Source organism: Mirounga angustirostris, unplaced genomic scaffold (genome assembly GCF_029215605.1).
Source record: "Mirounga angustirostris isolate CCGP_5_RB_7025 unplaced genomic scaffold, mMirAng1.0.hap1 SCAF_7, whole genome shotgun sequence".
In the NCBI taxonomy this organism is placed as follows: domain Eukaryota; kingdom Metazoa; phylum Chordata; class Mammalia; order Carnivora; family Phocidae; genus Mirounga; species Mirounga angustirostris.
The window spans coordinates 90289127-90315806 of record NW_026991715.1 but is presented as its reverse complement, the minus strand read 5'-3'; the positions used below and the strand labels follow the sequence as shown (position 1 = coordinate 90315806).

Genomic DNA, 26680 nt, shown 5'->3' with positions numbered 1-26680 from the left:
GACACTCAAGAGAAATGGTTAAAAGATATGCTGTCAATTTCTCAAACTCTTCTGATTGCCAGCCAGGCAGTGCCTAGACCATGTGATTCTGGTCTTCCAGAAACGTATTTATAAGACTCTGGCTTATTAAAACACAGGTACGGGGTGCCTGGGTGGCTCAGTCGTTAAGCGTCTGCCTTCGGCTTGGGTCATGATCCCAGGGTCCTGGGATCGAGCCCCACATCGGGCTCCCTGCTCCGCGGGAAGCCTGCTTCTCCCTCTCCCACTCCCCCCGCTTGTGTTCCCTCTCTCACTGTGTCTCTCTCTGTCAAATAAATAAATAAAATCTTTAAAAAAACAAAACAAAAAAACACAGGTACTGGCAAGGAGAGTAGATATAAATAATTAGCATGGTATACCAATTTAGGAACATACACCTGGATCTTTTCAGATAGCTCTTACCTTTTGGTGCCTATATTAGAGATCATTAGTTGCAAGTAACAAACAGGAAACTACTGCAGCTAATTTAAGGAAAAAAAACATGTGTTGAAAGACTATGGGGGTATATCCCAGAATTGAAAGTCAAATCTCAGAAAGGGTGAGGTCCAGGTTTCAGAAAAGGAGGGTTGGTGGGAGGGTGTTGTCAGAGGTAGAGGACATCCGTAGGATGTCAGGACTCCCACCTTTGGGAGGCAGGAACATAATTGGCAAGTAGATTGCGGTTTTTGTGCTTAGTTGCACCCCATATATGGCAGGGCGTTTTCTTTTTAAAAAATTGCAGAAAAGTATAAAGAAGAAAATAACCCTTATTCACATTCCTACTACACCAAATTATTAATATTTTGGCATATTTGCTTCAAGCTTTTTTTTTCCTGGATATACTTTGGTTAAAATCATATAAAATGTTTATACATTTGCTAAAATAAATCCATTCATGCTCAGCAGATGTGGCTAATTTCTGGCTGAGCAACCTGCCATTGTGTTGAGCACTGACCAGCAGTGAGCCGTCTGTTGTTCAGAGGGCTTTCCCGGCGTGCACTTCTCTGTCAGAGACTTGATCTGAGGTTGAAAGAACAGCAGAAGCCAATGGGTTTGCCCCAGCTTGTCAGAACTATGGAAGCCAAGGAGGGGATGGTTCAAGGAATCATCATTCGTACAGAAAGATCATTGGATATGGGACAGTTAACAGTTAATTCACTATGTTGGGACACTGGAAAGAAAGAGAGGGCAGGGCCTGTGCAAACACCTGGGCCCCGGGACTGGGATCATCTTCCCACATGCTTTTCTTCCCCGCAGTTCATTTGTTCACTTATTCAATCACCTGTTGAGAAAACCCTCACTGATGCCTACTGTATCCATGCCCTTTTGTTAGGATCTGGGAACGTGACTGTGATGGCCCTTGGTCTACTGAAGCAGAGACATGGGCAGCTAGCTGGATTGATCATAACAGGTGAGATGTGTGGGGAAAAGCCGTCTGCATGGTGGGCTGTGGAAGCAGAGTAGAAGTGTGGCCTGCTCTGGCTTGAGGGAGGGATCTGGGGAAGCTCACTTGAAGAGGGGACATTCAAACTGAACTTTGGAAAAGGAGCATGCTTACCAGGAAAAGTTAAAGCATTTGAGGCAACATAGTGTGGTTCAGGGGCAAAGGCTGCAGGGGTGGGTAGACAGACCTGGGCTTGATCCCTTGATTCCAACTCTACTGTGTGTTGGCTTTGGGATCTTTGGCAAGTCCCCTCCCATCTCTGAGCCTCCTTTTCCTCAGCAGGAACTATGAAGGAAGTAGTAACAGTTTTACAGTAAAGAAAACCGAAGAAGGACCCCCTGAGGGACAACTCGTCAACATGGTGGGCACTCACGAAATGTGAATAGTGTTCCAAGCAGGGGGAACAGCATGCATAACACGGGGGTAAAAACGGCATGTTGGAGAAACCATGAGAACCTGGTTTGACTTGAAGGAAGGAGGGAGATGCAGGGGCTGACAAGAGTGAGACGAGATTGGGATAATAGTTCTTCTACCACCTCCATCCCCTCCCTTAGGGAAGCTGGAGAGGCAGGTGCGAGGAGGGAAAGACAAGTATGGAACCCCATTTCTTTGACATCACCCATCTTCCAGTAAAATGACAAAGGCGGTTTATCTTTAGGACTGCAATCAGTCTGACTTCAGTTTCCCCATTCATAAAAAAAGGAAAAGAAGAGACAAGACTCTTCCTGTTGCATCCCAAGAAGTTGTAAGGTGGCAGTGGAACATGGAGGGGGGTGGGGAAACAGACTGAAGGAGACCTCTTTTTGGGTTTTTCGGAAGTGGGTTTTCTGACTTGGAGAATGCGTGAGTGGAAAGACTACCAGATTATCCTGACTCTCCCATTTTCTACCTGGGCCTAGGGCTATCCTGGGGCCTCCCTGAGCTGTAGCTCCTCCAAAGGGAAACCAAAGATAATGCGTGCCTCAATTCAGGGAGCTGAAGAGCAAATGAAACACTATGGTTTATAAGGCTCTCTGGGACCTGGCCCCTGACTTCCTCTTCAACTTCATCTCTTCAACTTCATCCTGTGCTCTTGCCCAAACTCATTCTTGCCTCTGGGCCTCTGCACATTCTTTTCCCTCCTCTGGAATGCTTTTCTCCTGACTAGCTCCTCTTCATCATTCAGGTCTCACTGATCTCAATGTCACCTCCTCTAGGAGACCACCCCATTATCATGACCCTTGTGATAATTTGAAGTTATTCTTTACTTACATATTGTCTATTTTGGAATGCCAGCTTCCTGGAGGCAGGAACTTTGTCTCATTCACTGGAGTTCCCCCACTGCCTAGAACAGTACATGGCTTTGGGCAGAAACAGCCAGTTCTGTTGAATGACTTTATTTAGCACAAACAACATGCAGAGCACCCTACAAGGTGCTGAGGACTCAGTGGCAGTTAAACTGCCCTTATAGAGTATGTAGCTTTTACACCTTCTGTGCCCAGAGAAGAACTCTGAAAGTCTTTCCCATCAGTACACAGGCTGAGTTCAAAGGGTTCCGAGGCACAGAAAGTATCTGTTCCTGGAGCTCTATCTTCCTCCCTCCAGGGACCTATGGTGTGCAACGCTTGGAGAGATGTTACCAATTCTACCAATTGTTATTAAAGACACACTTTACTGCCAATTCATTCATTCTTCAAGAAATGGCTACCATGGGCCAGGCTTAGTTGTAGTTGCTGGCAGGCAGAGCTTCTGATAGAACAGTGGTAACCAGAATGACCTTCTACCCACCCACACCCCCCATTGCCACACCTTCAAGGAACAGAACTACAGCCCAAAGGTGATAGGATTTTTTAAAATATTTAATTTTTTTTTAAGTAAGCTCTATGCCTAAAGTGAGGCTTGAACTCACGACCCTGAGATCCAGAGTCGCATGCTCTACCAACTGAGCCACCCAGGAGTCCCAAGATGACAGGATTTAAAAAAAATTTTTTTTAATTTATTTTTTATTTGAGTATAGTTGACATGCATGCAACATTACATCAGTTTCAGGTGTACAGCTTAGTGAGTTAACAAGTTTATACATTATGCTATGTTCACTACAAGTGTGGCTGCTGTCACCACATGACACTATTACAATAGCATTGACTATATTCCCTATGCTGTGCCTTTTATTCCCATGACTTACTCATTCCATAACTAGAAGCCTGTCTCTCCCTCTCCCCTTCACCCATTTTGCTCATCCTCCCACCCACCTCCCCTATGGCAACCATCAGTTTGTTCTCTGTATTTATAGGTCTGATTCTGCTTTTTGTTTAATAATTTTTTTTAGATTCCACTTATGAGTGGCGTCATATGGTATTTGTCTTTCTCAGTCTGACTTATTTCACTTAGCATAATACCTTCTAGGTCCCTCTAGGTTTCCCACAGTTGGCTGTACTACATTACATTCCCACCAACAGTTGCTTTTTCTCCACATCCTCACCAATACTTGTTTCTTGTCATTTTGATTTTAGCCATTCTGACAGGTGTAAGGTGATACCTCATTGTAGTTTTAATCTGCATTTCCTTGATGATTAGTGATGTTGGAGTTGAGCATCTTTTCATGTGTTTGTTGCCTATCTGTATGTCTTCTTTGGAAAAATGTCTATTCAGGTCCTTTGCCCATTTTTAATCAGATTGGGTTTTTTGGTGATGAGTTGTATAAGTTCTTTATATATTTTGGAAATTAACCCCTTATCAGATATATCATTTGTAGATATCTTCTCCCATTCGGTAGGTTGTCTTTTTGTTTTGTTGATGGTTTCTTCTGCTGTGCAAAAGCTTTTTATTTTTATGTAGTCTCAATAGTTTATTTTGCTTTTGTTTCCCTTGCTTCAGGAGACATATCTAGGAAAGTGTTGCTACAGCTGATGTCAGAGAAATTATTGCCTGTACTCTCTTCTAGGATTTTTATGGTTTTAGGTCTCGTATTTAGGTCTTGAATCCATTTCAAGTTTATTTTTGTGCATGGTGTTAGAAAGTGGTCTAGTTTCATTCTTTTACATGTAGCTGTCCAGTTTTCCCAACACCATTTATTAAAGAGAGTGTTTTTTTCCTATTGTGTATTCTTGCCTTTGTCATAGATTAATTGACCATATAATTGTGGGTTTATGTCTGGGCTCTCTATTCTGTTCCACTGATCTATGTGTCCGTTTTTGTGCCATTGCCATACTGTTTTCATTACTGCAGCTTTATAGTATGTCTTGAAATCTGGTATTGTGATAGCCCCAGCTTTGTTCTTCTTTCTCAAGATTGCTTTGGTTATTCGGGTCTTCTGTAGTTCCATACAAATTTTAGTATTTTTTGTTCTAGTTTTTTGAAATATGCTATTGGTATTTGGATAGGGATTGCACTGAATCTGTAGCTTGCTTTGGGTAATATGGAAATTTTAACAATATTAATTCTTCCAATCCATGAGCATGGAATATCTTTCCATTTGTGTCATCTTCAATTTCTTTCATTAGTGTTTTATAGTTTTCAGAGTACAAGTCTTTCACCTCTTTGGTTAAGTTTATTCCTAAGTATTTTATTCTTCTTGGTGCGATTGTAAATAGGATTTTTTTTTAAATTTCTTTTTCTGCTACTTTATTATTAGTGTATAGAAACACTACCAATTTCTGGATATTAATTTTGTATTCTGCCACTTATTTCTTTTATTACTTTTAGCTTTTGGTGGAGTCTTTAGGATTTTCTATGTGTAGTACAAAAATGATAGGATTTTAATCTGATTCATAATGTCGGCCTTTATCCAATTTCCACAGGCTTTTTTTTCTTTTTATTTTGAAATAAATATAGATTTATAGGAAGTTGTAAAAATATTACAAAAAGGTCTTATGTAACCCTTATGTAACCCAATGATAACCTCTTACATAAAACCAGAAAATTGACATTGATATAATCCACAGATTTCATATTTTACATCCACCCATTTGTGTGTTTGTAGTTGTCAATTTCATTACTTATATAAATTCATGTAACCACACCATAATCAAGATACAGAACCATTGTATTGCCACAAAGATCTTAACCCTCCTACCCCTTTATAGTCACACACACACACACACACACACACACACCCTTGTTCCGCCATCCCTAACCCCTGGCAACCACTAATCTATTCTCCATCTCTCCTAATATTGATATATATAACCTTTGTGATTGGCTTTTTTCACTCAGCATAATTCCCTTGAGATCCATCCAAGTTGTTGCATGTATCAATAGTTCCTTTTTTTTTTAAGTGATCTCTACACCAGATGTGGGGTTTGAACTCATGACCTCGAATCAAGAGTCGCACACTCCACTGACTGAGCCAGCCAGGATCCCCTAGTTTGTTCCTTTTTATTGCTAAGTAGTATTCCGTGATCTGGATGGATCACAATTTAACTTTGCTCACTGAAGGACATGTAGGTTGTTCCCTATTTGGGGTGATTACGAATAAAGCAGCTATGAACATTTGTGTACGTGTTTTTGTGTGGACATGTTTTCATTTTTCTGGGATAAATGCCCAGGAGTGCTGGGTCATTTAGTAAGTATATGTTTAGTTTTAGAGGAAACTACCAGGCTGTCGCCATGGTGAAGCTGAACAAAGAGGCCAAGCAGAGGCTGCAGCAGCTCTTCAAGGGTGGCCAATTTGCCACCCACTGAAGCCTTGTTCCTCTCATGATTCACCTGGGATTTAAGAGGGGTGCAGATCCTGGAATGTCTGAACCAACCCTTTTTAGTTTACTTAGGGGATGAAGAATTATTTGATCATCTGGATTTGGAAGCAATTAATGAACAGGAACAACATGGAAGGTGTGTGTGGTGGCTGGGATAAAAGATGGGACGTCCTTTAGACGCTCATTAGTTGAATGGTCCAGGGCTCTTCACAGATGCTTCAGTGGCAGAGTGGAACCTCTACTGACTTATTTATGATAGATTGTATCAAAATAAATGTTAAAAAGATACTTGCCAGACTATATTCCAGAATGGCTGTACTATTTAATATTCCTGTCAGCAATGTCTGAGAAATCCAGTTCCTCTGCATCCTCACCAGAATTTGATATTGTCACTATTTATTATCTTCATTGTTTTTACAGGTGTGTAATAATCTTATTGTGGTTGAATTTGCATTTCCCTAATAGCTTATGGTGGTGAACAAATGAAATATCCTCTTAATGTGTTCATGTCTTTTGCCCATATTCTAATTGGACTGTCTTTTGTTGAGTTTTGAGAGTTCTTTATTTATCTGATATGAGTAATTTCTCACATGTGACTTGCAAATTAAGCATTTAGTTTCTGGTGAAGTCCAATTTATCACTTTTTTCTCTTTTATGGATTGCTTTCAGTGTCATGTCTAAGATCTCTTCACCTAGCTCTAGGTCCTAGTGAAGATTATCACTTGTTTTCTTCTCAAAGTTTTCCAGTTTTATGTTTTACCTTTAAATCTATGATCTATTTTGAGTTCATTTTTGTATTGGGACTTAAGATCCTTTTTAAATTTTTTATGGATGCCCAACTACATTATTATTTATTGAAAAGCCTATCCTTCATTGAAGCTCAAAACTTAGCTGGCCATACTTGTGCAGGTCTGTTTCTGGGGTCTTTCTTCTGTTCCATTGATCTACTTGTCTCTCTCTCTGCCATGTTGTCTTAATGCAGATCTGCAGCAACTCTTAAAATCAGGTATGGTGAGTCTTCTCACTTTATTCTTGTTTTTCAAAGTTAGCTACTTCTTTGCCTTTTCATTTAAATTTTGAAGAATGTCATCTCAAAAAAAAACCAAAAAAACCCTGCCAGAATTTTGATAGGAATTGCATTAAACCCATAGTTCAATATGGGAAGAAATCACAATCTTTACCTATTGCTGAGTCTTCTGATCTGAGAATATGACCATGTTTCTCCATTTATGTAAGTCTTTGATTTCTTTCATCCAGTGTTTATTGATTTTCAATGCACAAATCTCATGTTTTGTTAGATTTATGTTTCATCTTTAGTGATTATATAAATTTTGATTTTCATGTGTTCATTGCTACTATATAGAATACAATTAATTTTTATATTCATCTTGTAACCTATGACCTGATGAACTCATTTAGTTCTAAGTTATTTTTTTTTTGTAGATTCCTTGGGATTTCCAAAATCTCCATGGGATTTTGATAATTTATAGGTTATCAAATTTATAAATAGGGACAATTTTCTTTTCAGTCTGTGTGTTTAATTTTATTTCCTTTTTCTTGCTTTATCCTATTGTGCTGGCTAGGAGTTCCAGTATGATATTGAACAGGAGTGGTGAGAGTGGATATCCTTGCCTTGTCCTGATCTCAAGGGTGAAGCACCTAGTCTTTCACACATTACATGTTAGCTGTCGGGTTTTTTGTAGATGTTATTTACCAAGTTGAGGAAGTTACCCTCTTATTTCTAGCTTGCTGAGAGTTTTTGTCATGACTAAATGTTCAATTTTGGCAAGTTTTTTTTCCATCAAATGATAAGATCATGTCTTCTTTCCCGTAGGTTTTTTTAAATACTGAAAAAAGCTTAGAGACTTCCCTAGACTTCAGACTAGGGCCCTGGGAACTCCGTTGCTATCACTGGTCTAGTCCAGCACTGCCCAGTGTGCCCCAGAGAATGCAATTTGAGCACTACATGTAGCCAAACAAGCCCAATATAGGAAGTGTTGCTCACAGTATCCATTCCTAGAGGCTTATAATACACATCAGCATAACCAAGGCTCAGAGAAGCCCTGCAACATAGGCTCCTATTACCTTTAGTGTGTTATTTCCCAAACTTGTTTAACCACAGAACCCTTCTTAATCCCCCTTATGCTCCCATAGCACCATCTCTGAAACACAGAGAACCACTCAACTAACTGTCCCTTATTTTGTAGTTGATCCAGAGGCTGAAAGAGAAGTGACCTGACCAAGGCTACAGATAGTGGCATCACAAAGACACCAGGTCCTGGGTCTCCTGACCCCAGCTCACTGCTCCTGCTCCAGATCATGTTGCTTTGACATGCTAACAAGTCAGCGGATATCCTTGCAGCACCATATACCATCATGGGTAAGAGGAATGTAACCGCATCACCAACCTGGTCCTTGGGTGGTTCTCAGGCCCCTAGTCCCCACTGAGCCTGGGGATAAGGGACTCTGGTTCATGTAGTCTTAGTAGGGCGTGGGTGGGAGGGTATGTAATGCAAGTCAGGCCAATCATGCTGGTGTAGCTCCCTGGCATGGTAGTGAATGGCTCAGGGATGTACCCACAATCCAAATTGGGTCTAACAAGACTCCATCCCAGAAATCCCATTAGAATTCCAGGGGAAAAAAATGGTTTTCCCATGGAATGATGCCAAACTAGAAGACACTGAACTAGAGCTACCAAGAACCACCACACAGAAGCAGCTCCTTCAAAACAAAGTTGTAAAATGAAGGAGACCTTGGTTTATAACATACTCAAGCCCAATCCAGTCATGCTTGAGGCAGAACCTACCTCCAGAACTGAAATGACAGACCAACAAATAACGCTTTCCTAAAACCAGTTTGATGGAATTCTGCCACTTGCCAACAGAATCCTGCCTAATTTGAGTGTGAAGCAGATGGCCCAGAATGTCATCACTAACCTGGCTTGGCAGACCCTCTTGATCAGGAAGTACCCCCAAGGTGCCACAGCAGAGAACAATCTTTATTGCCCACCTCATCCCTATCCCCTGCCCACTCTCAGACTGACATTACCCCCACTTCCCACCAAAAGAACACAGGTAACCAAAGGCAGCTTGGGCAGTACTTGATATACATCATACATTTATTAGTGAATATCCCTCTGAAATCAGCAACAATATTAAAAAAAATAATGATTGCACTACTTGGTCAAGCAGAACTAGCAACTTTCATTTTAAAAAAAGTACAAATCTGTTAAAAATTTCAATCAGTATACACATATATATAATACAACATACTAGTTATGTTAAATGCTACAAACCAATGTGAATCCAATGGAATGGAAAAAACCACACATTTAAGCTTTAAGAACCATTTTTTTCTCTATATATTAGCATTTTCTCAAATACATACATGGGAAAAATGAGGTAACTGTAAAATGTGCAAGGAACAGGGCCCCCCCAAATTACATATATTTTTATATATATATATGTAATTAAATATATATATATATATGTGTGTGTATATATATATATATATATATATAACCTTTCTAACACAGAACACAGGTGCTGGGCCCAGCCAGGGCTGGGGGATGGTGCCCACTGTCATGCCTAGGCCAGAAGTTGGTAAATAAAAGAGTAAACAATGACAAGCCCCCACCACAGGAAATCATTGGTAACATGGCATCTATAGCAAGGTCGGCAAATCACAAACATCCTAAATAATTGTTTTATAAATCTTTTTTTTAATGATTTTTTTTAAAGTGTTGTGTTTCCCCCCCCATAGCTGCTCGTTGGAATCATTGCTGCAGCCGACACACAATCCGTGAGCCTGTTTCCGCCTGCCCCAGGAACCTTAAGGATTCTGAAAACCTTTTGTTGGGGTGGGAAAGGGAGGGGGGGTTTGGAGAGGGTGGTTCTCTGTGTAAAACACGTGGGGTTTCCACACTGCTATAAATATAGAAACATCACCTGGAGTTTTATATACAGTAAGACTTTGGGTTCTCCACGGGGGTGGGGCCAGGCTGATGGGGCCCCATGGCAGGCTGAGGGGAGGCAGGGAGCCAGGGCCGCCGCAGGGAGAACGAGGGTGGTTGGAGCATCCCTGAGGCAGCAGGCGCCAGGGGCTGCCTGCTAGGATGTGCCGGCCCCACACGCGGTTCGTTCGGGGCAGCAACCCCAGCTGGGGGTAGGACAGGAAAGGAATGGGACTGGGGAAAGAGAAGGTGGGAGCTCAGCCAGACCCTATAAGGGGGCCTCCTCCAGACCTTGGAGGGCAGGACTCAGGCTGGGAGGGGGCCCCTGGAGATGGGGTCCACGCCCTCCCTGGTCCCTGTCCTCCTGGGACTTCCTTGGAGGAGACTCGCCCAGTCAGGTGGGAGACGGGCCCTGGCTGGAGGGAGAAATGCCCTGAAAAGCGTACGGTCCCGGTAGGCTCTGGGGACGTGTGCAGTACAGTGCATGGCAGTTATCAGCTGAGCACAAACCACCCCCCAACCCCACCCATGACTGCCAGCCGCCCAGCCCAGCCCCAGCCGCACACATGCATGCAGACCAGGCGGCATCACCAGACCATTCCCAGCCCCCTGGGCACTTGGTCCTGGTTGGTCCCTATATCCCCCATTAAACCAAAAGGAAACAAATTATTTAAAAATCCACACCCCCAAATCCTACACGCGGTTTTGGGCCAAATGAATAAACAAAAACTGCTGCTCCTCACGTTCATGCAAAACAACAGAGAGGGGACATTGGGCGTGTGTCTGGCCGCCATCACTGCCAGGAAGGGGTGGCCACCAGGAACACAGGTCTCTCTCCCCTGCATGGCCCAGGCCCCCTCAGGATACAGGCCACCCCAGCTCAGGGCCTGTCTCCCATCTGCTCAGGAGGCTGGCTCTGATATCTTCCAGCCTGGGGGTGGGCTGGAATGTTGTGACTGGGGTGAGGGTCCTTCAGGGAGCCAACCCTCACAGCAGCCTGGGTAGGGCTGGCTGCCGGAGTCTGTCTGGGGTCAAAGCAAGAGGACCCAGGCCTGGGGCTCAGGAAATGGCCTCATGCCACCCTCTGTCCGCACGCCTGTCAGTGCCACCCAGTCAGACGGCATACCATTTCAGTGCAAGAGACCAGGCAACCCAGGACGGAGCCCTCTTTGCCCATCCTGGGGCTGAGGATCTCCCCTAGCTGAGCTTGGGGGGATAGACCCCTGGTTCCTAGGGTTGGCAGGTAAAGGAGACGGACTCGAGGGCAAACAGGAGGGAGACTGAGTTAGGGACACTCAGGCAGCTCCGTGGTGGGCAGACTGGCAGGCAGATCGGGGCAGGAGTCTTTGGAGCTTGGCAAATGCAGGGGCTTATTGCAGGGGCTTCTCTTGGGGCTGACCCTGGCACCAGCTCTGGAGATGCAGGCGGGAATGACGGGGCAGGCCTGGGCCACTCCCTCCCCGTCCTCCCCAGGTCCCCCCAACCCGAGCTTCCAGAGCTTCGGGCAGGGTTTATCCTGGGCAGCTGTGGGCCTCACTCAGCCTCCCTGGGCACCTCGGAGGCGTCGGCCCGGCAAATGGGACACGTCCGGTTGGCCTGGGGGAGCAGCCACACATCAGGCTCCACTCTTGCCTGTCCCCCACCCCAGCTGGGTCTGTTCTGCTTCTGGGACTTGACCCCTGAACAGAGCCTGGACTTCTAGATGATGACAAGAAGGGAAACCCTCCAAGGTCCACCCCCCTCCCTCACCACATGATGAACACCTGGAATCTGGCCTGGGCTGCATTACCTTTAACCACTTGTCGACACACTTGGTGTGGAACTCGTGGTTGCAGGGGAGGACTCGGAGCAGCTGCCGTGCCTCGAAGTCACTGAAGCAGACAACACACCTGGGAGAGAGCAGAGAGCGTCACCTCCACAGTGATGGCAGGGGGAGGCTCATTGCATAGCACAAAACCCCCTAGAGGAAGGGGTCCCCTTGCAGCCCCCCTGTGCTCACAGAGGGGCAGGAGATGGGGGCACAGTACTCACAGTGTCTGCTCTGACTGATGGCTGTCTGGGTTAAAGCGGTATGACGGGAGCTGCTCGATGTCCGCTTTGGTGAGGCCCCGGGGCTTGGCATCTCCTAGCCGCTCTGCCAGGTTCAGGAGGGCCTGTATCCAGGCAGGAGGGGAGGGTCATTAATGCTCAGGGCCGGAGGTCCCCCAAGCTCCCACCTCCCAGGACAGTGTTCCACGGGACCTCATAGTTCTCCATCTCCACGTCATCCACATCGAGATCCAGGCTGATGGTGGGCCCCATTGCTGTTGGTGACATTGGCAGCATCGAGCTAGGGGGGGGGGGGGGGAGACAGGTGTGGGGGCCCAGGGTCAAGGTCAGTAGGTGTAGGGGGTGCAGAGCTGCTCCCGACTCCCTCTGTGAAACAAAGCCCAGAGCTCTGCACCGTTCACACCAGGGACTCCAGTGTTTGTCCCAGGACATTGTAAGAGGGCCAGGAACCCAGCTGGTGAGTGTTGAGAATGTGTGTGGCTTGGTGGGGATGCCAGATGGCTTTAGAGGCCCCAAGCACCCCATGGGCCTTTGGGTCCAACAACTGGAGGTCCCAGGAGACCAGAGCACCACGGCTCTGGGGCAGATGTGCTGGTACTTACAGGAAGTAGGGCAGGAAGCTGGGGTAATACGGTGGCGGGGGTGGCGGTGGGGGTGGTGGGGGCAGCGGCTGTTGCAGGCGGTATCTCTGAGTGCTCAGTCTCCGTGGCATCATGTGGGAATATGGCTACGAGAGGGGTGCCAGGTGCAGGTCAGCCCAGCGGGCCTGTTTCCTGATCACCCTAGACAGTAGAGTCTAGCTGGGGGCGCTACTTACCACACCGAAAGACAGCTCCTGGTGCAGTGGATCATGGGGCAGGTAGTGCAGGGGCACAGATGGGGACAGGGCTGGGCCTGGGGCAGAGGTGGAGTAGGTGAAGCTCCCCAGGGGGTGCTGGTCCCCCCGCAGGTCCACATCGTTGTCAAGCCGCTGCAGGGGCTGGAAGAAGCGGGGGTGGGCCAGCCAGAGTCAGTAAGGAGGGAAGCCCCGCCCCCCATGCCATCCCCTATAGCATCAAACCCATTGCCCAGACTCACCATTCGCGGGTGCTGGGCCTGCAGCGATACAAACTGCCCAAGAGGTGCCATGTGGGCGGGCTGGGGGTGTGGGGCTGGCGGTGGGGGGTGCAGGATGTAGTGATCACTGGAGATGAGGTGGGGGTAGGCCTGATAGGGCACAGGGAGCTGCTGCATGGTACACGCCTGGATCAGCTGCCAAGAGAGGGAGGGGTTGGGAGGCTGTAGAATGTTCTTCTAGGCTCTCGGTTGGGCCTATGCCTGTGCCAAAGGCCAGGGGCCATTCCATCCATCGAGAGGTCCCCACTGAAGCCCTCTGGCCCCTCCTACCCCTGCCAGAGGCCACCCAGGCAGGACACTACACTCTTAAGGCCCATAGTTACAATTCCAAACTATAAGGCAGGCACTAGGGTGCAGGAAGGTCCCTGAACCCTGAGGTGCCCTCTCACTATTCGTGAATGCACACATGCCTTTTCTGGGCAGGGTTGAGGCCTGGAGCTGGGTAGGTGCTCTGATAGCCTGGATGGGTGTCATAAGCTCAGCTTGCTTCTGCTGCTGGCCTATGTCTGGGGCTTTCAAGTGGGGATGGGGCAGGAGGTGGAGGCACTCACTCACCGGGGGTGGGAGGCAGCAAAGGGGGTAGTGCTGACCGCTGAACATCACGGAGCATGCTGGGAGCTGCTGGGCACTGCAGCCAGGGATGTGTTGGCTTGTAGGCAAGGGGAAGCCTTGGGTCGTCACTGTGGTGACTGTGTAGGACAGAGGGACGGGTCCCTGGTGCACCTGTGGGTAGAGAGAAACCCGGGAAGTGTAGGGAGGAAACGGCCATGCTGCTGCCCCCAAATGAGAAAGCCCTGCTGGGCCACCTCCCTTCCCTTCTCTAGCTGGGTCCTACCTAGGTACACACCTGCCTATATCCCTGTCCCAAGCCCTAGAGGGCAGAGAGAACCCTCTGGGAACCTGGGAGGGGCTTCCAACTCTATCACTCATCCACTGTGTAGTCCCAAGGAAGGCCCTTCCCTTCTCTGGGCCTCAATTTACCAACCTGTAAAACAGGGCTAATAATGCCTCACTGAACATGCAAAGAGTTAAGGGGAAATCAGGGTTCTGCTACCTCTGGTCCTCAGACAGACTTGCCAGAGGCTGGTGGGGAGGGGCCAGCAGAGTGGGGAAACAGAGGTGATGAGTATTGTGCCTACCTGCTCGTGGAGATCAACCATGAACGGGCTCTGTTGGGAGGCTGGGTGCAGCATTCGGGGGCTCCTGCCGGCAGGAGCCGAGGCTCGGTGCTCCTCTACAGGGAGGTGTGGTGGTCGGGGTGGTGGCTGCTGGGAGGGTAAGCGCTCATCCTGGGCAGGCAGGCTGGCCAGGGGGCCCTCGCGGCCGGGGCTGCACCACAGAGAGGAGGCCCCAGTAGGACTGAGGGGAGCCACTCATTCAGAGAGCATGGAGAGAAGCCAGGTCACTACCCACTAGGGAAGGAAGACCACTCAGGGCCCTATGCCCTGCCACCCCTGGTCCCTATGCCCCAACCCAAGCTGACAGCCCTAGTACCGGGGGCTCTAGGCTCTGTAGGACTAGGAGATTCCTTCCTACCTTCCCCGGAGCTGGCCCGGGGTAGTGCCGGGTCCTACAGAGAATCGCCGCTGACCCACAGGGGCAGAGGGTGGCCACCTAGTCACTGCCAGAGCCCATGGTCGCATCAGGGGTGGCAGAGGGGTGGAGGGGCTGGGCCAGGGTTCACAACCCTATGAGGCAAACAGATAAACAAACTGAGGCACACAGAAGTCCAGGCACTTGCCCCATTAGGGATTGCGGAGACAGAATTAAACTTCAGCAGTCTGATTCTAAGGGCTACTGATATCCATCACGTCCCTGTACTCCATGTGCAGTGTACACTCTGGGTCTGGCCTTCTTTTTGGGCACTGGGGATCAGGGATGACAGATCAGGAACAGGGAGCCCAGGTCTCAGTTTCCTGCTCTACGAAATGGGATCAAGTTCCCCTTCAGGGTTGTGGTGAGTTAGGAGGGCTGGCCAGCATGCTTCCAGGCCAAGTGGCTCCAGTAAGCCTCCCTCAGGATGGGGACCCCAGGGCACCCTGTTCTGTTGTGGCAGTCTACAACTTCAACCTCCAAGAAGCTGGGGTTCCTGGGAGGGCACTCCAGCTTCCTCCCTTCCATTGGGTCGGCTCTGGGGGCGGATTCCAGTCAGGCCTTCTCTTTCCACTACTGCCAGGTAAGAGGTTCTGACCCAGTTCTTGCCCTCAGGGGCTCCCAATTCAAGTCAGTTTGTTTTCTTTCTTTCCATAACCAGCTCCCACAGTGCCTACCCACATGTGACTTCATCTACTCTTCAAGGTCCATTTCAAAGAATAGAAAACTGAGGCTCAAAGAAATTGAAAGGGACTTGCCCAAGTGTCAAAGCTGGGAGGTGAGCTGGCCACAAGCCTCTCACTGCACCCTGCTGCCAGCAAAGAAGGGGTCCTGCCCAAGCGCTTTGCAGGAGGTAATGAAGGAAGCGGCCACTGGTGGGTGGGTGAGTCTGGCATACAGCCAGGCCCTTGCTCTGGGGGCTTAACACAGCCCCCAAGTGGCAGTGGGGCTTGCTGAGAAAAAAGGGGAAGCAAGAACCTAAAGGAGGAAGTTGAGCGGTAATGGGGTGGGGCAGGTCTCCTCCCTCTGGTAGGAGCTGGGGGTCCAGGTGGGATAAGCTGGGGGACCATTTGTTAACTCCAGAGGTTGGGATGAGGCCCTGGCAGAGAAAACTCTGGAACCTGTCAGGCCTTGCAGAGCTGAAGGCTGCATCAAATAGGACCAGCCCTTTGCTGTTCCTGCCACAGGGAGGCCTCCTCCGTCCGCCCCTTCTCCATCTGACAAAACTCCTATGCATCTCTGACAGCCAGCTTTCAGTGTTACCCCCCTGCTGACACAGCTAGGGAGCCAGTGCACCATATCCTCAACGCCTTGTTCCTTCCTGCTAGCAGTGGCAAGAACACCTCCTCTGTGCTCGGCTTTACAAGCCTGGACCCTAACTCTCAAAGCCAGTCTGCAGGGGAAGCTCGCCATGGCCACAGCCAGAAGTGTAAGAGCTGGAGTTCACATTTCTCCTGCCTAACTTGGGCTCTGGCACTTGGCAGAAGGGCGGACAGAGCCCAGTGACCAGCTTGTGGCCAGCACTGATGTGGTAAATGTACACTTGAGAGCCAATCACACAGTCTGGCAGGAGTGAAATTGGTGCCCATGATTAAAAACTGGGAGATTACATAAAAATCAGGTCTTTCCTGAGAGGAAACAAAAGCAGAAAATCTGGTCCCATTAGGCCCTCGTTTCTGCTGGGTCCCCCTCACCGGAGCACGAGCTTTCTCTCCAGGCCACCCAATGCCCATGCTCTACCTGCCCACCATAGGTGACTAGGTTTGTAAGCCCCGGTGTGAGCAGAGTGCACATCCTTACACACATGTGTACACCCACAGCCTTCCTGATTCTTGCTGACAATTCAGCCGAGCAAACAAAGGCCAAGAGAGACTCAGAGTACACCCCTAAATATCTGAAACAAGAAACTCCCAGGCCACTCCAGACCTTCTGGATCAGAATCTTTGGAGGGGTGGGGAACAAGGTTATCTAGACATTTTACCAAATTCTCCAGCAGTTTCTATGGCACAGCCAGGTTTGGGCACCTCTGCTCTAAATGACCTCAGAGATCCTGGGAGACCACAGTCCTGCTGATGAAAAACATTAACAGTAATAACTATGACACTTCACACATGCCATCTTGAGTCCTCACAGCAGCCCTCAGAAGTAAGGACACTGAGGCCCAGAGAGGTGAGGTCCAGAGCCTGTCAGCCAGAGTTGTGAGTGCACTAGGACACGACCCAGTGGCTTCAATGGCTGCTCTTGTGCAAAAGTCTGGGGGGCGTGGATGCCACAGAGGCCCAGGCACATGGGAATCTGCTCTGGCCAGCCCCTTCAAAAACACCCATTCCTCAGGAAAAGGAAGTAGCAAGGAGCTGAGAAACCAAACCAGCAGTCCAAAGGGCCTCCAGCTATAGATGATGGTGCCAAAGTTTACACACGATACCCCGACTCTGGCTAGAGTCTTGGCTGAGGATTGGGCGCATCACTTCCCCGCTCAGCCTCAGCTTCTTCACCTCTAAGATGGAACAGCCAGATAACCACCTGCCAGTGGACTGGGAAGGGCTGCTCAAAGGCAGAGGTGATTGGCAAAGTGGAGGTGTGAGTGATCACTATTATAAATTGAGAGAGGCTGACCTCCACAAACAGAAATCAGGTGCCACTTCAAGCTCTGCAGGAGATAGCTGGGAAATATGCCTCCCTAGGGGAAAACCCCAGCTGGTAAGGGAGGGACCCCTGGTTCTTGGAAGCCCTACTAAGAAAAGAGGTTGTGCAGAGGGGACACACCCACTTCATATTTGAGGAAATTGAGACCCAGAGAAAGGAAGTAACTTGCTCTAGCCCACAAAGCCAGAGAAAGACTGAACTAGTTCTCCTTGGCTGGCCACCTAGGTCCAGATTCCCCCAACCCCTGACTCTTTAATTAGCATCAGTAGCCCCCAATAACCACCTAATCCCAACTAATTTCAGTCCCTAAAGGAGATGGAGAGTTTTCTGTTTTAGGCACTCACTACTAACCCTATTGTGGTGAATGAAACAAGTGAGGCCCAGAGTTGGAGGCAGCAATTTGCTCAAGGTCAAACTGCAAGGGTGGCCAGGTGACCACCCCCAATTTCTCTGCCTTTCCATAGTCCTCTGTGCTGTGCTTTCAATGAGGTCTGGGTAAATGGGTCTGCAGGGTCCCATCCCTAAATCCAATCTTGCCTGGAAGCAGGCACCACACTTTGCATCCACCCCTTCCCCCAGGACGCAGCCAACTCCCTACTTCCAGTGCCCCATGTAACTATCCTAGTCCAAGTCTAGGGAACCCTTGCCAAGTCATTTGCCCCGGGGGGAATGTTTGCCTGAGAGCCTGAGTAGATTCAGGCACGATAGAAGCCCCCCCCCCCTCCCTCCATGGGGCAGGCTAGGCCACTACTGCTGGTAGGCAAACAGAGCTCTCCAAACGTGTGCTGCCTGGAGGGAGTTGAGGACAGGACTATCAGCCTCGGAGCTAGGAGTCCTCGGCTAGCCCAGGTTCCCTAGATGACCTTGGTCAAGGAAATCTCTCCGCTTCCGTGAGCCTCAGTTGTCACAGCTGTGAAATGGGGATGGAAATCTCTCCTTCCTAGAACGCCCAAATAAAGCCAGAAGGAACAAGACGCAAGAAACCAGGTGGTCACATTAGCGTGGGAGGAAACCAGTGCTCCTGAGGGACCGGCCCCTCCTCAACGCGGGCCAGACGCAGGTTGCGGGGCTCTGGGGAGCTTCCTCTGCCACCCCTCCCCGGGGATGGGGGGCCAAGGTGCAGACACTCGCCCGGGGAGGAGACCCCCACGTCCCCCCCCTCACTCATTTATGCCGCGCTCGAAAGGACATGGGGGGCGGGAGGCCAGACTGCGGCGTTGGGGCCAGAGCGCTGTGACTTTAAGAGCCGAGGATCCCGGACCATGTGCTCGGCGTGAGACAAAAGCAACAACAAAGGAAGTGGCGGCGGCAGGGGGAGGGGGCGGCTCCTTCCTCTCCAACCGCGGCACTCAGCCCCGGGAGAAGGAAGACTCGACCTGGCCTTGGGGGGTTGGGGGGAATCCTCCTCGATTCTAGAGGTCTCTCCGTCCCCTCTCTGGACCGCCCGCGATTAACCCCTGCGGAGCCAGCTAGATCACAGCCCCCAGTCCCAAGGGAGGGGGACAGGAGTTCCAGGGATGAGGAAATAGGGAGTTGGGGCTCTAGCCCCTACTCACCTTCGGCCGCCAGGCCACACGTTGGCTCCTTTGTTCCCGATCTAGGACGGCCAAGCTGGACAGAAGGGAGGGGGGCTGCCTGGACCCTTTAAGAGCCCCCGCCCTGCGGAACAATGTGCTCCCCTCCCCACCCCCCGGTCCGGGTGCAGTCCAGCTCCTTCCGGGGCTCTCTCTTTGTTGTCGGTCCGCCGGCGTCCGCCTCGCGAGGCCCACGCGCGGTCTGCCTCTCTCAGCCCAGGCCCTCCGGGAGCGGGAGGCGGCGCAGGACGCGGCCGGGTTTGCGCAGCTGCAGGCGGCTGGCCCTTTAAGAACTGTCCGCGGCGGCAGCGGAATGTAACAAACCCCACATTTGATTCACAACATTCGAAGCGGCGGGGTCGCGCGCCGGGCGGGAGGGGGGCTCGCGGGGGCGCGCCGGGAGATTCCAGCAAACAGTAGCCGGCTGCTGCCCGCGGCAGCCCCGCCAAGAGCTCCGCCCCGCGGGGACTATGAGAGCCAATCACTCACCGCGACTCGGCACGTGATTAACGGGACGCCATCTTGGAAGGCAGATTTTCTTTAAAACCTCCTTCTTGCCCCCACCTTTGCACTTAAAGTGACCGCCGTCATCACAAGCAAGGGGCGGGGCCACATGGCCTGAGCTAAAGATGGGAGACCCCGGGGTGGGCAAGGACAACCGGCTGCAACTCGAACTTGCTATGCAAACTCGCGAAACACTCGCGCCTCTGAGGCTCAGTTTCCCTGCCAGAGAAATGGGTCCCCCTAGGAGAGCCGCAGCCCGGACTTACTGTGTCATGGTCTTCTCTTCGGGGACGGGGCGCCGCCTGGGACACTGAAGTGCAATGGGACTGACCTTCGACGGGGCAGGAGCGGCCTTCTTAAGCCAGCCCAACTGGGTTAGGAAGGCTCTAACAGCCTTGGGTCGGCAACCTCCCCGGAGATGACGTCAGCCCCAAGAGCTACCGCGCCGCGATGACATCATGGCCTGGCCGCCCTGCATCTCCTTGTTTATACTACGCGGCAGCTTTAAAAAGCTGGGACGGCCTGGGTTGCCCAACGGACCAATAGCGGGTAACCCACGCAAACGAGCTAACGCCTGCGGGGCAGGGGGATTGGTCCTGCTTGCGCTGACGCCACAGAGACATTTAACCGCCCCGCCCCCAGCGTGGCCCGGGAAAGGGGCGGGGAACAGTTTGAAGCAGGAGCTGCAGTTGTCCGGCGCTCTGGTAGCTCTCGGCGCGTGGCCAGTAGAGCTTGGTCTCCCCCATGGAGGGCTCCCTGCTTAAGAGTGTTGGGAAACTAAGCCCAAAGAAATCTTCAGTTTCCTACTGTACTCCTCCCCGCAGCGATGAAACGTAGGGATTACTACAGCATTTTACAGATGGGTCAAGAGGATCAAGGGGGGGTGTCACTCACTCACCCCAGGTCACACAGCTATGAAGGGTGGCTGAACAGGTATTTGAACCGAAACTACAGCCAAGCTTCGTTCCCCTTTGCCTTCATACCGGGGCAGCATTATACAAAGGGGGGTATTACCTCCACATCGATTATTTAAGAAAAAAAAATCAGTAACACTCTTAAATATCCAAGAGCTGGGCACAGGCTGAAAAGAATCATGTGTGCATATGATCAATAACTGGACTCCTCCGCATGGGGCTGCACTAACATAGGGCTACCTCCCTAAACAAGATGCCAGTGCAAAATGTTAACATTTGTTAAACCTGTTTAGGGCTACTGGGGGTGTGATGGTGTCATTTTCTATGCTTCTTTGGTGTAGTTCATAACCCCAAATTTAAAAATAAAAATGGAAGGGGCACCTGAGTGGCTCAGTCGTTAAGCGTCTACCTTCGCCTCAGGTCATGATCCCAGGGTCCTGGGATCGAGCCCCGCATCGGGGTCCCTGCTCAGCGGGAAGCCTGCTTCTCCCTTTCCCACTCCCCCTGCTTGTGTTCCCTCTCTCGCTGTGTCTCTCTCTGTCAAATAAATAAATAAAATCTTTAAAAAAATAAATAAAAATAAAACATGGAAAGCAATTTGCTGAACAGTGTAACTATGTATCCATTTTTCTGAAAATTGGATATATACAGTATCTGCACAGAATACTTCTGGAAGGATATACAGGAAACTAACAAGTGTCCTCAGGGAGAACTGGAAGAGTATGGGATCAGGAGGATACACTTTTTATTGTATATGCTTGTGTACATTTGCTCTTTTTAAAAAACTCTATACAGGGTGCCTGGGTGGCGCAGTGGGTTAAACCTCCAATTCTTGGTTTCAGCTCAGGTCGTGATCTCAGGGTTGTGAGAGTGAGCTCTGCGTCAGGCTCCGTGCTCAGTGTGGAGTCTGCTTAAGACTCTCATTTGCTCTCCCCTCTGCGTTCTCTCTCTCAAATAATAAATCTTAAAAAAAAAAAAAACAAACCCCAAACCCTGTACAATCTGGGTGGGGGAATGGGTGAAACAGGGGATGGGGGTTAAAGAGTACACTTATCACGGTGAAAAAATAATAATAAAAGAGAAAAAGAAGAAAAAAATCCATACAATAAAGAAAATTACTGTGGGGGCACCTGGGTGGCTCAGTCAGTTAAACGTCTGCCTTGGCTCACATGATTCCAGGGTCCTGGGATTGAGCCCCACATCCCTCACTTGTTCTTTCTCTCTCTCAAATAAAATCTTTTTAAAAATTTAAAGAAATTTTTAAAAATTACTGTGAAAGAGTATGTTTTAAATCTTCTAAGGCATAAAAATTTCTGTTCCCTTAAAGTAAGAAATCCCCCTTCAGGAAAGGTATCCAATGGAAACAATCCACAAGGAAGTTTGGGGAAAAGAGATACTTAATCAAGTTTTGTTTAGACCAGCAACAATCGGTTACTGCATGGCAGCTGTGCAGCCAGCAATGCAATGACTGCAGATGGTACCCAGGGGCACTCTGCAGATAACTAAGCACAGGAGATCGAGTTCCTGATGCAGTCCCTGCCCAACTCTATCCATTGGTTAAAATTACGTGTGCATGAGAATGAATGGGGGATGTACAAGGTGATGCCGTTCTCTAACCAACTCCTTTTCATCATCTCTCCCTTCTATATCCCTTCTGACCTTTTATTCTTCCCACTATGTAAAAGGAATTAGAAAATCCTCCCCTCACTGGAAGGCGCTACGTTGTTAAGACCACTCCCTGCTTGCCTATGTAGGGACAGGACATGCAATGGCTCCCTGCTGCCTGCCTCTGGGGCTGGGCTTCACCAGCGTCCCCCAGCCTTTCAGGCTCACCTCTCTCCAGTCCTCCCACAACCATGATGGTGCACCTACTGGCCTTCCCTGCCTGCCACCTTCACACCTGCACTTAGCTGGACTGCCTGCCTGAGATGCCTTCTCTATTCCTTTCTACCAATCTAGTCCTCTTCTCTGTCCTTCGGGGCTCTGTTCCCATCTAACCTCTTACAAGAAGCTCTGCGGTCTCCAGCTTGTACTGAAACTCCCCATCTCTGAACTCAGGGCTAGACATACCCCAGCCTTCACTTCATACCATCTAATTTGCATACAGCCCTGTCACAGTCTCTTCGCTTCATGTCTCCTTCCGTAAGGGGATTCAGCATTTTTCAGTGCACTATCATCTAGCCTTCACTGGAAGGCCTCAGTTTATGGGTGAGCATCTGAGGCTCAAGGAATGAAGTGACTTGCCCAAGGCCATGGTGGGAATACCTTACCGTTCCCACACCCTCCAAATGCAATTCTCCAGTCGCAATCAAGTCATGTACTTTGAAGCTACCGAACCTCTGACTGTCCTGACTCTAATTAAAATGACCTCACCACCCCTTAACTCTGGCAAAACCCTGCTCAGCCTTTGGGGTTCAGGTCCAAGACTGCCTCCTGCCTCCACGAAGACTCCCTGAGCCCTCTTCTGCAGTCAGCTGCTCTGGCTTCCTTAACGTGGCAGGGCCCTTACCACATTGCCTCAGGAAATGGGCTCTGGGACTGCTCCCCCGCCCCAGTAGGCTCTGGCTCACACTGGGTAGCGGATGCCCAAGGAAGGGGCTCTGAGTTTGACTCTCACCTCTGATGCTACAGGGCTGGGAACACCCTGCTCCGGCCTACTCCCCTGGGAGGCCCTCAGCAAACACCCACAGCCCCTCAGGGTGCCCCCAGGGCCAGAGGCCAGTAATACATCTCCTCCTGATCTGAAAAACCTTCCTAGGCACAAGCAGAATCACTTTAGAGCAAGTGGGGAGGAGGCTCAATTTTACCAGATTTTCCAGAGAAGCCAGAAGTCTGGGCTTTCCTGTGAAACCCCCCTCAGGTTCACCTGCAGGTCTTCTGCTTCGGAACCCCAATGCGCTGCTGTGGCCTGCACACCTACCGTGTGCCTCACTCTCATCACTCCACCCTACTCCACCCCTGCCACTGGAAGACAGGTTCTGTTTTCATCTCATAGATGAGCAAAGTGGTTCAGGAAGTGCCTCCTTTGCCTCAGATCCCGGAAGTGTGGCCCAGTGGGTTTCCAGAAGCCACAGGTGGGGGCGGCTCATTCTTATGCAAGCATCTGCAGTGAGATTCTGTGGAGAAATTAGGGTTCTAGGGGCTCCTGCACAGTCTAAGCAAGTGCCATCCTGATCACCTCACTGGTCCTCTGACGACCTAAGAGCTAGGTGCCAGGATTTTACAGATGAGGAAATGGGTGAGGGGGGGGGATGACTCAGCCATCAAGGGGCAAACCTGGGATCACATTCTAATTTCACATTAAGTTTGGTTCATGCGATACAAATGTCAAAACAGAGTCCCCAAGGGTTGCTCAATAATCAAAAGCACAGATATCCCAAGGCAAGAGTAGACCATGGAGGCTCAAGGACTGGTGGATGAGCAGCAGAGGATTCAAATCCCAGCCCCTCCAAGTGCAAAGCCCTGGATGTTACATTCCAGCTTCCAGACCCAAGCCTCCTCTTTAGATGGGAGGGATTCCACTTTGGCAGGAAGGGGGAGGGTCATGGATTCCTGCTGGGCCCTGCGGTCCCTGCCTTACCCAAGAACTTGGGACAGCTGGCTGCCTCCATTCCTCCCTCGGGGTCAGAAAGCACCCCACTCCTTTCTTCTAAGACCCCTCAAATTTTCCTCCAGATACAGGGCTCAGTAGCCTTCCCAGGTGGAGCTTGCGGAGCACAGAGATTGAGGGATCACCCAGGGACACACGGCACAGCCTGGCAGAGCCAGCGTGGGACGCAGACCTCCCAGCTACTACCACAGAGCATTGCAGACCTGAGCCCAGAGCCTCACATCCCAGCATGGAGGGCTGATGGGCTCCCTGCCAAGTCCTCTCTGCTCAGGACATGCCTGAACACACCACCCTCACATCTGAGCTCCAAGCTTTGGCTCCCCTAAAAAGAAGTGGCTCTGTTTGTGCACATGGGGGTAGGGCAGGGCGTCTGTTAAGGTGGTCATGGGTCTGGGGTTCAGGTCATGGGTACTTTAGTTCTGACTTGGGTCAGTTATTTGGCTTCTCTCCACCTTAGTTTTACCTGTAAAATCAGGCCAACAGTAGTGACACATGACATTTACTGAGCACTTAGCGCGCACCACTGATACTCAGCCCCTACAGGGCTACTGAGGACAGGCACACACTGATGATTAAATACAGAGCTTCTGGGCGCCTGGGTGGCTCAGTCGTTAAGCGTCTGCCTTTGGCTCAGGTCATGATCCCAGGGTCCTGGGATCGAGTCCCACATCGGGCTCCCTGCTCAGCGGGAAGCCTGCTTCTCCCTCTTCCACTCCCCCTGCTTGTGTTCCTGCTCTCGCTATCTCTCTCTCTGTCAAATAAATAAAATCTTTAAAAAATATAAATAAATAAATAAATACAGAGCCTCTGAAGTCAGCCTGTCTGGGCTTGGACTTGGAACCTGACTCTGCCTCTTATTAGCTCTGTGATCTTGAGGAAGTCACCACCTTTTTTTGAGGCTCAGTTTGGACAGGTGTAAATCGGAGGTGACAGTACCTACCTCAGTGAGTCACCAGGGGCTCTCACTACGTGCGCATCTTTGGCGGTGCCTGCGCAACTTTCGGGGTCTGGGTCTGCACTTGAATGTGCGAGCTTTGTGGGTACGGTGTTGGAAGGGGCTCCCCTTTCTGACTCCCTTCCCCCTGCAGCTCTGGCCACTGTAATTCCCAGGGTCTGCAAAGGTGGGAGCAGGTACTATCACATCCAGAGATGAAAACCGGGGGCTGCAGGAGTGCGGGCGCCTGGCACACCCCGGGGGATGAGTCCAACCGAATTCCCCATTTTCTCTCCTTCTGAGGGCCAGCTTCCTATCTCCGTCCTGTCCACACCACCGCCCTGACCCCCCCGACAGCAGCTCGATTCGAGCTTAGAGATCCTTAGGCAACGGAAGCTATGTGACCTTGGGTAAGACACAGACCCTCTCTGGACCGCCCGGCGTTCTGACATCCTGAAAGCTGTATCGACGGCGCGGGGGTGTAGTGGCCTGTTCCCCGGTCCCGCAGCCGCTCCAGGGCAGGGCTCGGGAAACTCCGGCTCCCCAACGGCTGGCACCAGGAGCGCTGGTAAAATGTTTGGGCGGAAGTTACGAAGCCAAAAGACTGCGGCACCTCTTCAGCTCCAGTTCCCTGATGGCAGGGCCCCGGCCGAAGCCGGAACCCGCCGGGGGGGGGGGGGGCGGCGGTCGGGTCACGTGCGGGGCGCAGGGCACTCTGGGACTTGTAGTTCCCGGAGCGGGGAAGGTGTCCCCGAACTGGGATACTCGGACCTAGCGGGCGGACTGATGAGCGGAGCACCTCTGGCTCCCGGTCCTGGGAGAGCGAGCTCGGCACTGCAGACGCAGGCAGAGGCCGCGCTGTAAGTCCCTGCGCTACTCTGTCAGCCCGCGGCCGCCCCCTATCGCTCCGTCCTCGCTGGCCTCGCGCCTGGGGCGCATGGCGCAGGGTCGGGCCAGGAGTTACCTGGGGCCGCGGCTGTGCTCCACCCCAACCGGGCGGCCGGCGAGTCGCTCCCGCTGCAGCCCGGGGTCCCGGTCCCGCTGCGGCCTGAGCGCCGCCTGCCGCGGCCCCCCCTCTGGCCCCGCGCAGTGGAACCGTCCGCAGACCTCACCACCCGGGCGCGCTTTGGAGCGCGTGTGGAACTACCTGGACTGCACCAAGTGCGCGAGAGCGGAGGGTGGCGGAGGCGGGGCGTCTCTAGGCCACGCCCCTCGGCGTCTGGCGGCAAAGGGTGCGCAAGGGTGAAGCACCCAGGGCCTCGCATCCTAGCGGCGCACTTAGTGCCCGCGTGACCTTGGACCAGTGACTGACTGTCTCGACCGTGAAATGGGGAGCATAATGCGACTCCGTGGCCGTTCAAAGAACCTTCGCTTCCTGTAGAATTTATCCCGCTCCCCCGGCTTCGGATTGAGGAGGGCAGGGTCGGTAATAAAGACTGCGGGCAGCAGATCTTGGTTCCCCGCTTTGGTGCCTTCTCTGAGCCTGTTTCCTCGTCTTCGAACTGGGAGCGTTGATACCTCTTTCGGAGGTTAGGAGACTCCAGTGACAACAGGACGCCTATGCCCATCGCTAGAGCCACGTGGAGCAGAGCGGGCCGCTCCCTGCTCAGGCCGGGTATCCCCCGCTCCCAGGAAGGAGCCTTGATCCTC

General features: G+C 50.7%; 1 protein-coding gene, 1 long non-coding RNA gene, 1 other non-coding gene and 1 pseudogene across 17 annotated transcripts in view; 2 read left to right on the top strand and 2 right to left on the bottom strand.

Moving 5' to 3' along the window:
* LOC135365410 (uncharacterized) overlaps positions 1–10029 on the top strand; it is a 14470-nt gene extending 4441 nt beyond the window's left edge. The window contains exons 2-4 of the long non-coding RNA XR_010413190.1: positions 1352–1429; positions 8346–8518; positions 9901–10029. This is a non-coding gene — a long non-coding RNA (uncharacterized LOC135365410). The remainder of the gene's footprint in view (positions 1–1351; positions 1430–8345; positions 8519–9900) is intronic.
* Positions 3326–3398, bottom strand: TRNAQ-CUG (transfer RNA glutamine (anticodon CUG)). The gene has a single exon. It is a non-coding gene; the product is annotated as a tRNA-Gln (tRNA).
* Positions 5599–6438, top strand: LOC123861529 (mitochondrial import receptor subunit TOM7 homolog; annotated as a pseudogene).
* Positions 9239–26680, bottom strand: RNF44 (ring finger protein 44). Of its 15 annotated transcripts, none has more exons than XM_064596537.1 (12): positions 19839–25404; positions 16830–16917; positions 14792–14943; positions 14395–14614; positions 13811–13978; positions 13217–13390; positions 12957–13118; positions 12742–12866; positions 12332–12419; positions 12122–12243; positions 11880–11979; positions 9239–11686 (listed from the first exon to the last, which is right to left on the bottom strand). In XM_064596537.1, the coding sequence occupies exons 3-12, from the start codon at positions 14896–14898 to the stop codon at positions 11624–11626; spliced, it is 1329 nt and encodes a 442-aa protein (XP_064452607.1). In that variant the 5' UTR covers positions 14899–14943; positions 16830–16917; positions 19839–25404; the 3' UTR covers positions 9239–11623. The 15 variants fall into 15 exon arrangements, with proteins under 15 accessions (XP_064452607.1, XP_045756586.2, XP_064452605.1 ...); XM_045900630.3 differs by lacking the exon at positions 16830–16917 and adding an exon at positions 19051–19361 and having other exon boundaries at positions 19839–25403; XM_064596535.1 differs by lacking the exon at positions 19839–25404 and adding an exon at positions 19051–19824.